Source organism: Babylonia areolata, chromosome 18 (genome assembly GCF_041734735.1).
Source record: "Babylonia areolata isolate BAREFJ2019XMU chromosome 18, ASM4173473v1, whole genome shotgun sequence".
NCBI classification, from domain to species: Eukaryota; Metazoa; Mollusca; class Gastropoda; order Neogastropoda; family Buccinidae; genus Babylonia; species Babylonia areolata.
In genome coordinates this window covers 38,864,302-38,878,605 of record NC_134893.1, presented here as the reverse complement: position 1 = coordinate 38,878,605, position 14,304 = coordinate 38,864,302, and the positions used below count along the sequence as shown (strand labels likewise).

The 14,304-nt window shown below is 36.9% G+C and overlaps 1 protein-coding gene across 2 annotated transcripts in view; it reads left to right on the top strand.

The window, feature by feature from the left end:
- LOC143292748 (N-acetylneuraminate (7)9-O-acetyltransferase-like) overlaps positions 1–14,304 on the top strand; it is a 54,107-nt gene that overhangs the window by 14,498 nt on the left and 25,305 nt on the right. Inside the window, exons 7-15 of one of the 2 annotated variants that reach the window (XM_076603291.1) lie at positions 82–172; positions 808–913; positions 2,520–2,644; positions 5,266–5,336; positions 5,823–5,952; positions 6,400–6,508; positions 6,917–7,006; positions 7,813–7,932; positions 12,298–12,363. In XM_076603291.1, the coding sequence (XP_076459406.1) occupies positions 82–172; positions 808–913; positions 2,520–2,644; positions 5,266–5,336; positions 5,823–5,952; positions 6,400–6,508; positions 6,917–7,006; positions 7,813–7,932; positions 12,298–12,363 (908 nt within the window). The remainder of the gene's footprint in view (positions 1–81; positions 173–807; positions 914–2,519; positions 2,645–5,265; positions 5,337–5,822; positions 5,953–6,399; positions 6,509–6,916; positions 7,007–7,812; positions 7,933–12,297; positions 12,364–14,304) is intronic. The other variant, XM_076603292.1, reaches the window with a different exon arrangement.

The following is a 14,304-nucleotide window of genomic DNA, read 5'->3' as shown; positions in this document are numbered from 1 at the left end:
AGTGTGAGTGTATGTGATGTTGGTGCGTTTTTTGGGGGGTTTTTTGTTGTTGTTTTTTGTTTTGTTTTTTTCTCTTCACAGATCCGGTGGTGGAGGCCAAGCTGGACCCAGTTCGCTCCATGATCACAAACCTGCAGATTGATGACTACAACAAGGCTGCCATTGAGCTCATGTGAGTTTGTAGTTTGATGTCACAGTGAATCCTGGTAGTGAGTTAGTACTGGCATAGTTTGTCGTTTTATATCACAGTGTCATGGTAGAATGACTTAGTGCTACTGTAGTTGTAGTTCTGTGGCACAGTGGTGTTAGTGCTAATGTAGTTGCAGTTCTTTGGCACAGTGCATCCTGCTGATGTGAGTCAAATCCACTTGATAGTTTCATGCCACAGTGCTTTTTTTGTGCAGAGATATATCTTTATCTTTTGAAGCTGTTTTACATGGTTGGAGGTTGGAGTGGGGCGGTTTCACCAGTGGCTTGCTGTGATGGGTGTTTACTAAAGATAAAATGTCTTGGATTTGGTGGAAAAACAAACAGAAGGAAGTTTAGATAGGATGTCATGTGCAAGGGATAATTAGGGGGAGTAGAAGTGAGGAGTAATTAGGACAGTATAGTGTGGTGAGAGGCAGAGGATGGAACTGAAGAGATTTGATATGTGTTCACAATATTTGGACACTAGCCAGAACAAGCAGACCCAAGAGATTCATTATTATTTCAAGTAGTGTACTGTATTTATTATCCTACACTGTTAATGACTTAGCATGCAGAAGCTGATTTGCATCAGTGTCAGTCTGAGCACTGTTGTGACAGGCAGGACAGTCAGGCCACGATCTGGAGCTCGGCCCGTCTGGTGGCCCAGGGTCTGAAGGAGGAGAGTCCTGATGGTCTGCACGCCGGTCAGTCTGCCCTCAGTCTGGTAAGGGCCTTTCACAGTTCGTGTACCTTGTCATGTGTAGATTGTGTTGAAGCTTACAGTAGGATTTATACATCCTTTGTCTGCCAATGTACAATGTCAGTATGTTTTTAAATCTTTTTTTTTTATTATTATTTTTTTTTATCAGTCCAAAACAGAAGTGGTGAAGAGGAAACATAGGGTGAGAGGGGCGGGGGGATACAAAGAAAGGAAAGAAGAGTGAATGGAAAGGGAGAGAGAGAAAGATGGGGAGTCATCGTTTTTCGATCTGTGGGGTGGAGTGTATCAGTAAAGATATTTTAGTTTCAACAGGTATATGTTGACTACTTTTTACCTGGTCTTGACAAAAATTCTATCCTTGTTCTCTCATGAGTTGATGTAGGGCATGTGATGTTGCATGGTTAGCAAGTTTATTTAAAGATAGACTCTTATTGTGGGACTTTTTTTTTTTAATCCTGGGATGTGCTCCCATACTTATTGTGGGACTTTTTTTTTTTAATCCTGGGATGTGCTCCTCAGTATGGGGAAGTGCATGGGTACGAAAATCACATTTTGTTCTGAAGGAATGTTGATGTTGACAGTAAGCTTTGCACAATATCTTTGATATATTTATATCTTTCCTTCTGGCTGTAACATTCTCTATTGTATTTGTGTGAGTGTGTGTGTGTGGTTTTTTTTGCCACTGTCTGCACTTAAGATTTATGTCTTTTCTTTAGGCTGTTACTTTCTCTGTTCTCTTTGTGCGTGTGTGTGTGTGTGTGTATGTGTGGAGGGGTGAGGAGTTCTCTTTAACTTCGTCAAGTCTTGATAGATTGAAAACAGAGAACCTACTCTTGTTACAGTTTCCAGTTCTTTAGTTCATTGGTTTTACTTTAAAGAAGAAAAAAAAATGTTTTGCTTGATATACAGCTGCAAGTGTCAGATTTTTTTTTTCTTTTTCTTTTTTTTTTTTTCCAATTTTTTATTTTTTATAAGCTGTGTCATTTTCTTTCAATTCCATCTTATCGGCAGCTCCTTAAAAAAAAGTCAAGACAAGCTGATTTTGAAATGTAAATCAGGATTTTTGATCCAGTTGTTTATAAACAGATTTGCACATTTCTTAACATTTACATCAATTTCTTTTTCTTTTAAAAATAATTTAGTAAATATTTTCATTTCAACACAATATGCAAAACGAGAAGAAGAAAAAGGTGATGTAACAAAAATGAGACAAGACTCATCCAATCAATCTGTTTCAAGTATTTCAGTGTTTTAAGGCCTACAGAAAATTATATCCACAGAAAGCTACATGTATACATGCTTACATACGTTCTTGTATTATAACTCATCACATGGTATTACAATGGTTTTCATTACCTTGCATTATGCCATGTAACATATTGTGAAACAACGGACATTCACACTCACATAGATAAATTTCTGTATGTATACACAATATGATCAGACATAAGCAATCTGATCATAAGCAGTTTCCTTCTTTCATTGACTTGGCACATTTGGTAACATTTACATTGATTTGTTTTTCCTTATTTTTCTTTTTCTCTCTCTTGCTGTATAGAGCAGTATAAACAGCTGTGTGTGTTTGTGTGTGTGTGTGTGTGTGTGACAGGACTGCCAGATGCTGATCAACCTGTACTGCAACAATGACATGAATCACCATGATGGGACTTGCTGCAACACCCCAGAACCAGCCACCACTCTGCAGATCATCACTGCTGCTGCTTTTCTTGTTTGGTACTGACAAAAACGAAAGAAAAGAAAAAGAAAAGAAAAAAAAAATATAAAGATACAATTGAAAACCAAAACAAACATGGAAAAGTGTCCCTAATCACAAAGAAATCAGACCCGTATTAAGCACAGTTGTATCAAGAACAGTAATTGATCACAAGAACACAAGGTAATTTATTGTCCTTGCATATGCTCAGAAGCACACAATCTCAGCTGCATCAAATATCCATGCGCCCGCCACCAGTCTCCATTTCACACTCGTTATAAAAAATTACTAAAAACATGTAAAACGACCTTCAAATATAAACAAGTAGGTTACAATAATAAATAAGGCCCCAAACCAAGGAGAGTTTATAACATAGATGAATAATCAAATAATCAAATACATAAATAATGGCAACAACAATAACAATAATAAAAGTAATAATGATGATGATAATAATAATAATGATAACAACAGTAATAATAATAATGATACTACCACTGCCTCTACTACTACCACCACAATCACCACCACCACCACAACTTCCAATCATAATAATGAATGAATGAAGACTCCTTGTCCTATACTAAAAACTAGGCACACCCTGGGATTAAAATACAACACTCAGTATCTAAAAACTAACAACAATAATAAAACTGCAGTATTAAAGAACACACACACACACACACACACACACACACACACACACACAAACAAAACATTATCTAAGCTTAAGATGAAGAAGAGTAGATCAATAATACACAATGAAAAAACAAGTGCACAGTTGTAGACACACACATATATATGTAGTATTTCCTAAACAAAGTAAGAATAAATGAGTAATACATGATGAAAAATGTTAAAAATAAGCACAGTCATAATGTCAGACTTACAGTTTGAAAAATATAGAAATAAGCACAATCAAAAAACAAACATAATCAGCATCTAAGACTTATGGTTAAAGACAAAACATGGTAAATGACATTGCTTCCTACATCACAACATAATAGACCAGCCTCAAGTTTAAAATTTCCAAAACTAAAATATCAAGCAAACACACACACACACACACACATACATGAAGGTTTCAGTCTCTGTACCATTATAGGGGGAGCTACTCTTACTATAATTGTAAATATTTGTAAGCAAATGTAGATCAAATTTTTATTTATTTAATGTAATAAAATGTGGTAATTTATTGTAATCTTTAACCTTGGTTTTATTACTCATGTTCGTAACATGCTATGAATTTTGTTACCATTGATGTAGTTTTGAAATAGTTCTGGGAAGAAGTGTGATTGTCGTATTTGTGAGTTGTAATGAATTTTTTGTGTCCCTTACATTGTGCGCATGACATGTCTGATGGTACACTGTACTGTCCGGGTCATCTGATGGATGTACAGTTGCATTATACATCTGCAGAATCAGTTCATAAAGTGAACAAAATTCCACACATTTTTGGGTATATTCTACTTCTCTTCCTGCCTCTATTGTGGTTGGTGATGCCACAGTTCAGTTTTCTAAATCAGCAAGGAACCTTGGAGTCATTCTTGACCCAAACCTCAGCATGCATGCTCAGGTAGTAAATCTGATACGTATAGTCAATTGTGAACTTCGTTGCATCAACTCTATCCGTCAGTACCTTTCTGTTGAAACTACTAAAACTCTTATTTCTGCTTTTGTGCTGTCACGAATTGACTACTGTAATTCTCTTCTCATAGGCTGTCCACATAATATTCTTCAGTGAATTAAAAAACTTCAAAACAATGCTGCCTGTCTGACTCTCAGAGTCCCACGTACTGATCACATTTCTTCTCACCTCCGCACTCTACATTGGCTCCCCATTGAAGCGAGAATTAAATACAAAGTTGCGTGTCTCTGCTATTCTGCTTTCCACTCCGCAGGACCGACTTATCTTTCTGACCTTATCAGTGTTCATACTCCCACAATAAATCTCCGCTTTTCCTCTGACAGTTACCTTTTGAAACTTCTTTGCGTCAATACAAGAACCTATGGTGAACATTCTTTCTTCTTTGCTGCTCCTCACATCTGGAACAACCTTCCTTATCATATCCGTGCATCTGATTCTATTTCTGCTTTTCACTCATCACTAAAGACTCATCATTTTAAAACCTATCTATAGATACTCTCAGCTTCCATTTCTCCAACACCACCCATATCAACTCACTTTGGATGTATGTAGAGTGGGAAAGGGAGAGTGTGACTGGGGGAGGGTTTTTTGAGAAAGAGTGGCCATGAATGTTTAATGTTACTTGTAATATTTTTCTTTCATGTAAAGCACCATGAGCTCTTAGTAAGAAAGGGCGCTATATAAATGTACAGTATTATTATTTTATTATTATTATTTTAAAAAAATATATACTAATATAGTCCTATTATTTTAAACAATGGAGCCATAAACAGTCATCATGCTTAAGAATAATAATATTCAGTATTTAAATGTACACTACTTACTTATATACATGTATGTATATATAATTGGAATATAAAGCATATGAAAGTGATAATTTTTGTTCTTATGAAATTAAAACAAAGTAGATGCTCTTAACTTGTGTGTGAGTATATCTTGTCCAAATCTGGAGGTTGATGTTCTGAGATGAGTGTTGTGATGTGTGTTTTGCAGCATGGTGTCTGCTGTGGCATTATACCTTTATCGACGAAGATTACGTCGTTTGGCTGTGAAGGCCAGAGCAGGTATGGATTGAATTTATGTGTTTTCAGATAGCATTATATTGTCTCAGTATGAACAGTTATCAGAGATTAATTACAATACAAACATTGTCACAAAATTATTGGGTTGGAACACACAAGAAATGGTTTATGGAGTTGGTTACAGGGGACAGTTACTCACAATGGGGAGAGGGGGTGGGGTAGGGTGGGGGGGGGGGGCTTGAGAAATAGTGAGCATGCATTCTTTTTTGGTGTAATGATTAGTTTGTTAGTCTTGAGATCATGGAATTCAAAGGTTAGAGTCATAGTTTTCCATCAAAACATTTCAACTGTATGAATGTTTGATACCCTTGACAGTAAAATTTGCAAATTGAAGTGAGAATTAATATGCAAATTAGAATTACAGCAGAAATTGTCTAGACTAGGAAGCTTTTTTTTTTTTTTTTTTTTTTTTGCATGCTTATATGTGTGTGTCTGTTTGCATTCATGTGTGTGTGTGTGTGTGTGCAGAAAATGGTCATCGCAGCAATGGCACTACCCCCAACAGCAGTCCAAAAGCCATTGTTGACTCCGTCTCTGAAGTGTTGGTGCCTTTGGCCAAACTGGGATTGATCATGTGTTATTTTTATCTCTGTGACAGGTGAGATGGAGTAGGTTTTCACGTACTCAGTTCTGCAGCAGCAGTGAAAATCATGGTATTAAAAACGAAAAATTCAGTCTTTTTATTAAAAGGTTGATGTGATGCTTTGCAAGAGAATGATTTGCAGGTAATGAAACATTGATGGGTCTTGCCTGTATAAGGGATTACTGTGGGTCATGGTATTATAGTATAAAAGTATACCACTGTTTATAGAAAGAGGTTAGTTTTTTATGACAGGTTGAAATTGTTAGTACAAAGTGAATCAGTGTGGCCAAATGTGTCTCATTTTTCATGGAATCAGTTTTATTTTAAACTGTTTGCCTAAATTCAAGTTGTACAGTAGAAGACATTTTATCTGAGACAGGAAATGAAGAATGAAGGGTGATGATGGTAGAAGGAGAGAAGATGGCATTTGTTATTATGGTTTGATTTTTTTGCTCCTTCCAGGACAAATTTCTTCATGAAAGAAAACAAGTATTTTACCAAAGTGAATTTCTTCCTGCCCTTTGCCTATGTGATGATCCTGGGGTTTTTCTTCACTGAGAGCACCAATAAGGTAAATTTGCCTTTCTCTCTTCACATCACTCAGCATCTTAAAGATATATTTTGACTAAAGCTTTGCACAGAAAACTGTCTGATGTTTTTTCCTGCAGAAAAGTGACATTTTCATAGCCAGTGTTTTTAAAAATGTATCATTTGTTGAAAACAAGTGACGGTTGAAAGAACTATAAATAGAGCTGTTGCAGTAAACTGTTCCAAGTTCCCAGAATTTTAAAAAAGAAAAAAAGAAAGTAAAGATCAGTGCATTATACTGTGAATTTTTTTTTAAAGGGTTTGTGTATACTATTGTCTTCTTTTTAAAAAAAAGTTTTTATAGAGACTTTAAAAAAAAAAGTTTTCTTTTGGACATGAATCACATGATGCAGAAAGCGAGTGTGTTGTGTGAAGTGTTTGTTGTGTGCAGACAAATGTAATGCATCGTGACCAGACGGACGAGTGGAAAGGATGGATGCAGCTGGTCATCATGATTTATCACCTCACAGGGGCCAGCAAGGTGAGGATGACAGTACCAGTAATTACAACAAATATTGCCACCATCACATAGTGGAATGTCAGTGTAAGAAATAGTAACAACATATCTTATTGTTGTTGTTGCATGGTCAAACTGGTACTTGAAGTAAAAACTTTGAATGTCATATTCATTATCATTTGGTAAAATCTGGATATAATATGTACTGCCCACAAACATCATCATGTGGTAAAACCTGAACATGACAGTGACTAACCACAAATATCATTATGACAAAACCTGGATGTACTAAATACTGACCACAAGTATTATCACATGGCAAAACATTGATAAAAGAAATATTAATCTGAATATGGTAAGTACTTACCGCAAATATCATTATCATATATGGTAAAACCCAGATATAACAAATGCTAACCACATGTATCATTATCATCATCACTGTTATATAGTAAAACCCAAGGAAAATTAAGCTGTAACGGAGGGGTTATTTTATTGAGGAAAAGTTTATGATCTGATCAAGCTGGCCTAGATTGGAATAGCCAAAATACACTGTTCTGTTCTGTTGATAGTATAGAATGCAGTAACCAGAATATACTGTTTTAAACAGTTCTGTTAATAGTCTTTATTGCAATAACTAAAAGGCACTGTCATAACTGGTTCTGATGATGGTGTTTTAACTGCAGTAAGCAGAATGCGCTGTTATGAATGGTTCAACAACTGTTGATGGTGTTAATTGCAACAGCTAGAATACAGCATTATTAAACAGTATAAGTACTAGTATTGATTGCAGTAGCCAATGCCCAGACCACACTGTTCCACCACTGCAGGTGTTACCCATCTACATGCACATTCGTCTGCTGGTGTCCTGTTACCTGTTTCTGACCGGCTTTGGTCACTTCACCTATTTCTGGACCAAAGGGGACTACAGCCTTATCCGCTACTGCATGGTGAGTAGGTCTCCCCAGTCTCCCTCTCCTTCACCTCCTCCACTGCTGGTTGCTTTCTCATAGCATATGTGAATCGTGGGCTAGTACCTTGACAGCCCCATGTGGCCACTGTGGTTGGCTGGGCTGCACACAGTATGGTTTGATGGGATATGTGAATCATCTGATCCCGTTGTTTGTTCTTCTTTGTGTGACCCCAACCCCCAGTGTGTGTGGATGTGTGAGGCCTGGCTTGGTGAGGGGGTTTCAAAGTTTGTGTTGTCTTAGCATTTTATGGATTGTGATGTGTGTTGCGTTAAATGTCAATTATATGGTCTGGAAGTGTTCGTTTTTTTGGGGGGTAGGGTACTTATCTTGTATGGTTTTGCATGTATTTTGGTTGCAGCAGTGCCTTGGCTCAGTTTATACAGTTTCACATAATTTGAAAGAAGTTTCTTAGAAAGAAGCATAAATTTCACACTGTTACAATGCTCAAAAGTTATTTTACACACATGAATGCGCTTGTGCATGTTCTCACACACACACATATGATTTGGGGAATTTTTTTTGGAAAGATTCATTGACATAAGCTGTTTCCTCGAAACAGGATGGTGAAACTCCTATCTGTTTAAATTTTTTTAAAAATTTTGGACTGTTGACTGAATGCTTCTGTGTGTTATTACCACTAATTTTATTTTTTCCTGTTGCCTCTTGGCATGGCTTGGAATCTTTTTTGATTTTGGAGTTTTGTAAACTTGCATTGGCCTGGTTAGTTCATACTGATACTGATGTGTAATTGTTAAGTGGGTCACCTGTGGAAAAAACCAGTGTCAAATATCAGGCTGTAGTCTCTTCCTTCCTCCCTCACTCTCTCTCTTTTCTCCTCTTGGTTTCTCTGTATATTTGACAATTTCTGTTCCACCAGCTGCTTATCCTGCCACCCTCCTATCCCACATCTCATTTATTTTAGTTCTGTGCCCCTTCCTACCCTCCAAACTGCCTGTGTAATGGTGTGAAAATTCCTTTCCCCGTCAGTTACTCCCCAAACAGACGAGCAGTGCCACTGTAGACAGGGTTTGTCTTAATTACACAAGAATATCACTATTTCTTTGGTTAGCCATTAGTGTATTAGCCAGTATAGAAAAAAAAAAAGAAAAAAGAAACTGGATTCAAATGGCACCACGCTTTATAGAGTTGTGGCCAAGAAAGTTGTGAGAGATCACTTAACAGGGGGATAAATATTCAGAGCATCTTTGACAAAGGTGAAATTGGAATTAGTTGTTGAGTTTAAGTGTGATGTTAGATGCAGTTTGGGAACATTTCTGTTCAGTGTATGGGGCATTTGGGGCTTGTTGTGCATGTATGTGTATACCATGATGAAATGGAACTTAATCTGCACTGATGGTATGGATTCTTGTGTGAAGAATTCACTGAAACATGAAGTGTTCTTGGCCCCACCACAGTTGCATTTTGGGCACCTGTATGAGAGATTGACTTGCAGGCTGCTGCGTTATGCTTGTGTTTTTTGCAGGTTGTTGCTTCATTATTTTAATTTAAATTTGCTTTGTGGGAATGTGTGTGTGTGTGTTTGAGAATGTGAATGAGTGAGCTAGCGCACAAGAGAGAGATTGCGGCGGCTGCATAAATCTGTCCATTTATTTTTCTTTGCAGATACATATTGCTTTGGCCAAATATTACATCAGAGCTGTTCATTTTTGCATAATTCCTAATACCTGTGCTGTTTGTGTATTCATATATATGTACAGTCAGGAAATCAAAGACTGACCGACAGTCGAAACATGAAACGTCAGAAAACATCAGGATTTACTGAAGTTTCACAGCAGGGTTTATATGGATTTCGTGAACCATTTGAAACAAAATGATCAGTTCACAGTCCTGTATTTACTTATTTCTAGTCGTTAATAAAGATGCATGCATTAAGTTAGATGTTTGGTTCAACAAGCAATGGCTGATTTTATTTTTTCATGTAGAAAACCATATTGACAGTGACATAAGGAAGATCAGCTGACAAACATGTGTGAGAGAGAATGTGAGGAAGTTGATCAGGAGTGAATTCAGATCCCAAGGATAAGTTAATATCTGAAACCCAAAGCAGTTTTAGTTAACCAGAATTGATGAAAAACCTAAGCCAAAAAAACATACAATCTCTAAAACCATATCAGATCACTATGTATATGTGTGGTGTACATGTATGTAAATGGATGTGTATATGGAAGAGAGGTTGAGTGAGAAAAAGTATTTGAAAGAGACTTGACTGCTTAATTTTCAGGAATAGGATCAGTAAAAGGATCTGTTGAAATCTGTTTTACAATCCTCCCTCTCCAGCTTGTCTAAGGCCATCCCTCTTGTCCAAGCCCATCCCTATGAAAAGAAATGCAACTACCAGTTTGGCCAACTATTATTGTAATAACAACTAATACCAAACTCTCCTTTCAGCATTAACCCTGCCACAGTTACAAGTTATTCAACTTTCTAAGTTGAGTAAAGGGATAGAGAAATGCCCTCTTTATTGTCATTATGCTGTGCGATAATTCTTCAAGGAACTGGAGGGATTGGGACGGATGAGGAAGAACACTTACATTGAATGACTGAGGAAATCAATGTTCAGCATTTATAGTTGTCAAAAACAGATGTTGTTTCATTCTGTCATATTGTGTGTGTGTGTGTGTGTGTTGTGTGTATTGTGTGTGCATGTGTGTGTGTGTGTGAGAGAGAGAAAAGGAGAGAGAAGGCAAACATGTGTTGATGTGAACATACTTTGCTTGAATGCAAGCTTGCGTTCATGCATGCTTGAATGGACATACCTGAACACATCAAATACAAAAATTATGTTACACCAGTGTGCACCACTTCCACACTGCGTCTCAACATTTCGGTTCTATTTTTACAACTACATCCATTGCCCTCTTCTGTCTTTCCATGTTCATTTTCTTTTTTCTGTCTTGTGTTAGCCTCATTCTGTTTGATCCATCACTTGCTGTTGACAACCACCAAAATGGAAGGTTTTAGATTTAAATGATTCAGTGAAGTATTTACACACATAGGCAAGCTTGTTCAGGCAAATGCAGACAAGACAATTTACATTCAAACAAAACATGCAGTCTAAAATCAGTGTTACTTGTCATGTCCTAAACAGCTGTTTAAAAGTGTTACCCTGACGCCCCCACCCCCCACCCCCCTCACACACACACACACACACACACACACACACACACACTTTCACTCGATCACACTTGCATTCATGCTTTCTGATGCTTTCACCAACCAGAGAATAAAAAAAGAAATGTAAAACAAGGTTCACAGGGTGTCCTGTGTAAATCAAAATGTGAGTCTGTGGTTCTTTCCCTCCTTTTGGTTTGGTATTATTGATTGCCTTACAGTTGTCATTTCATAAATCACCATCATTATCATTATTGTTCCATTTAAAACAAAAAAGGGGGGGGGGGAAGTTGGGTCCTCTTCCCAACAGTATTTGTATCGTTTCACTTCTGTTGCATTCTTAACTGTGCGTAGGAAAGCTTTACTCACTGATAAATGCTCCTGTTATTTTAGTAACAGGAATTACTGCTGATCTTTTATGCATTAGATTATTGTCTATTTTTTGTGTATATAGCACCCTTTACATCTGGAACTTGATAACATGTAATAAACTAATATCCGCTGTCACAGTTCTGCTGCAAATCAAATAATTTTGTGTTGTATGTTTCTGGATTCCCATGTGTTGTTTTAACCGTCATTGTGTCATGTACACAGTATGGATGGATGGATGAATGAATGAATGTTTGTGTGTGTGCACAGCATATGTGCACACATGTATGTGTGTGTGTGTGTGTGTGAGAGAGAGAGAGAGAAAGAGAGAGAGAGAGAGAGATGCCCACAGGCCCAGTTTCATTGCTCTTTATGTAAGGGACGAGAATAAAGTCACGAGTCTTCAGCATAGTGATCCTTGTTGGAGAGACTGAGGCTTGAGTTTCTGCTGGTTTCTCCCACAGCTGAGATCTTAAGTACTGGAGGGTCAAGTGAGAGACATACCATGCATTTACCTTTGACATAAGTTTCTTTTTTGCTTCTGCTTTGTTTTGTGAATTATTTGCGGGGACTGCTGTAAAATAAGATCCCTTGAGTTCAAACACTGTCTTATATACAGTTTAGGTAAATTTGGAATATGTAAATATCAGTATACTGGATATTAAGGAGAATATGGTTGAGGATGGATAGGTAAGGGAAGTGGGAACCTTGTACTGTAAAGACTGATTTTTTTTTGGGTTTTTTTTGTGAATGTACCCTTTTGGATGCTTTGTCAGTTATGTGGTTTGTCGGGTGTGTGGACATTCAGCTAGAGGGCACTGCTGGGTTGTTTCGTTGCAGCATGGGTGTCGACACTGTCAGATTTATTGGCACTCCAGAAAGAACAGCTTACGACGCGTGTTAGAAGTAAGTCCTGTCCTGTGTGCCTTGCTGCTGCCTGCTTTGGCTGCTTTGTAGTCATGGGATACGTGGGTTGACTGACAGTATTGTCTGCCGTTGTGTGAAGCTTCCCATGTCATGTGACTTGTCTGTCTTTTGTTGTCTTGTTTTATTATCAGCAAAAGGCAACTTTACCTTCTCCTTGTATGCTAAATATTTTTTAGATTTAGTAATATGTGTAGACATGCCTACTACATATCTACATAGATATACATTTAGAGGCACAGTTGAAGTTATTAGCTGTTAGTTTTAGTAATCATGTTTAAACAGAGGAATTCATTCATGTTATCAAAGCAGAAATTTGTTGTTGAATTGATAACTTTCAATTAAAATTCTTTGATTTTTGGGGGGTGTTTTTTGTAGCCCATATGATGTATAATGTCAATATCAGTGCTTTTCCTGGTTCAGCACGAAAAGGCTGAAAATGAAACTGAAGAGAAAATAAAGTCTGAATGAGCATCACTGTTTAAATGTTAATATTTATTTATTGAGACGAAACAAAAGTTGATTTTGCAGAAGGTTGGTGTTCATGTAGGAAGTCTGTAAATATATAGACTAGGATGAGATACAGAAAAATATGCATTTTGTGGAGAGAAGGAAAAAAAAAAGTTTTGTGTGTGTGGGAGGAATTTTTAGTGTGTGCATTGTTTTCCATTGTTAAAACATACAGCATTTTCTCACAGCTTTTTCTCATCTACTCATATCTAGTCTATGGTTGTCTTTCTATCTATTGTTTTTTGACATTATTGTTCATTGCGGAAAAAAAAAAGAAAAGGAAAGAAAAAACTGAGGAAAAGTTTATTCTGCTGATTTTAATAAATCAGTTCTGTTGTTTGTTTCTTTGTAATTTTCCTGATTAGTGTGTTTAGGAATGATCGTTTATCCATCATTAAGAAACAGAAATTTTGAGATGCAAAATGCTGTCAGCATGTAGAGTAGCTGAAAGTGTAACCCAAAAGTTTTGCTGTGGCAGTGAAATGTGAAGGCTTTTTTGTGCATCTGTTTGTTTTGGGATTTTATTTTGATACATTATGATTTATTAAATTATTATGTTCTTTAAAATCATTCTTCATTGACAATGTGTGTCAGATTCATGTGCAAAATACAATCTTTTTAAGATTGTTATCCACTAATGCTTTGCATCATTTTACTGATTCCAGTCATTTTTGATAGGTTTTAAATTACATATTTGATTGGGGTTTTTTTTGCAGAATTATTTGTTTGCATGCCAAGTGAAGCTGAAAAAGTATGTGTTGTTTGTGGTTTTGCTCAACTAGAATGTGTACACATTGTCTCATCTCTTACCTATTCTGTGTCTTATCTTTAATTTGTAATTTGTGCTAGTTGAGTAACTTCACATACAGTGTACCTGTTGCTTGAAGACAGAACTTGCTGCAAAAGAAGTGTTTGTCTTCAGTATGTTATTTATCCTACTTGCTGTGCAGGCATGGGTTTGTAAGGATTCTTCTGACTTTGCAGTTATATGGTGGAAACTTTTCTATTCTTGATGCAATTAAACACCCACAATTTTCTTTGGATATGTGATGAAAGGTTTCCATAAGAAAATATAGGGTTAATCATGATAAAGAAAATAATCTCTTATGGAATCTGGTGTAATAGTTTTCATCACCTCGCAGTGCCATGAGGTGGAAGGTGGCTGAATGGTTAAGATGCTTACCTGCCAGTACAGTGTCCATGAGGGTCTGGGTTTGCTTCCCGCTCTTTCGCTTATACCCATGTTTCACGTGAAAATCAAACTGAACATCTAGTTGTTCGAATCAGACGATAGATTGAGGTCCCGTGTGCAGGACACACATGGCACACTGAAAGAGAACCCATGGCAACAGAAGTGTTGTCCTCTGGCAAAATTCTGTGGAAGAAATCCAGTCTGATAGGAACACAGATATA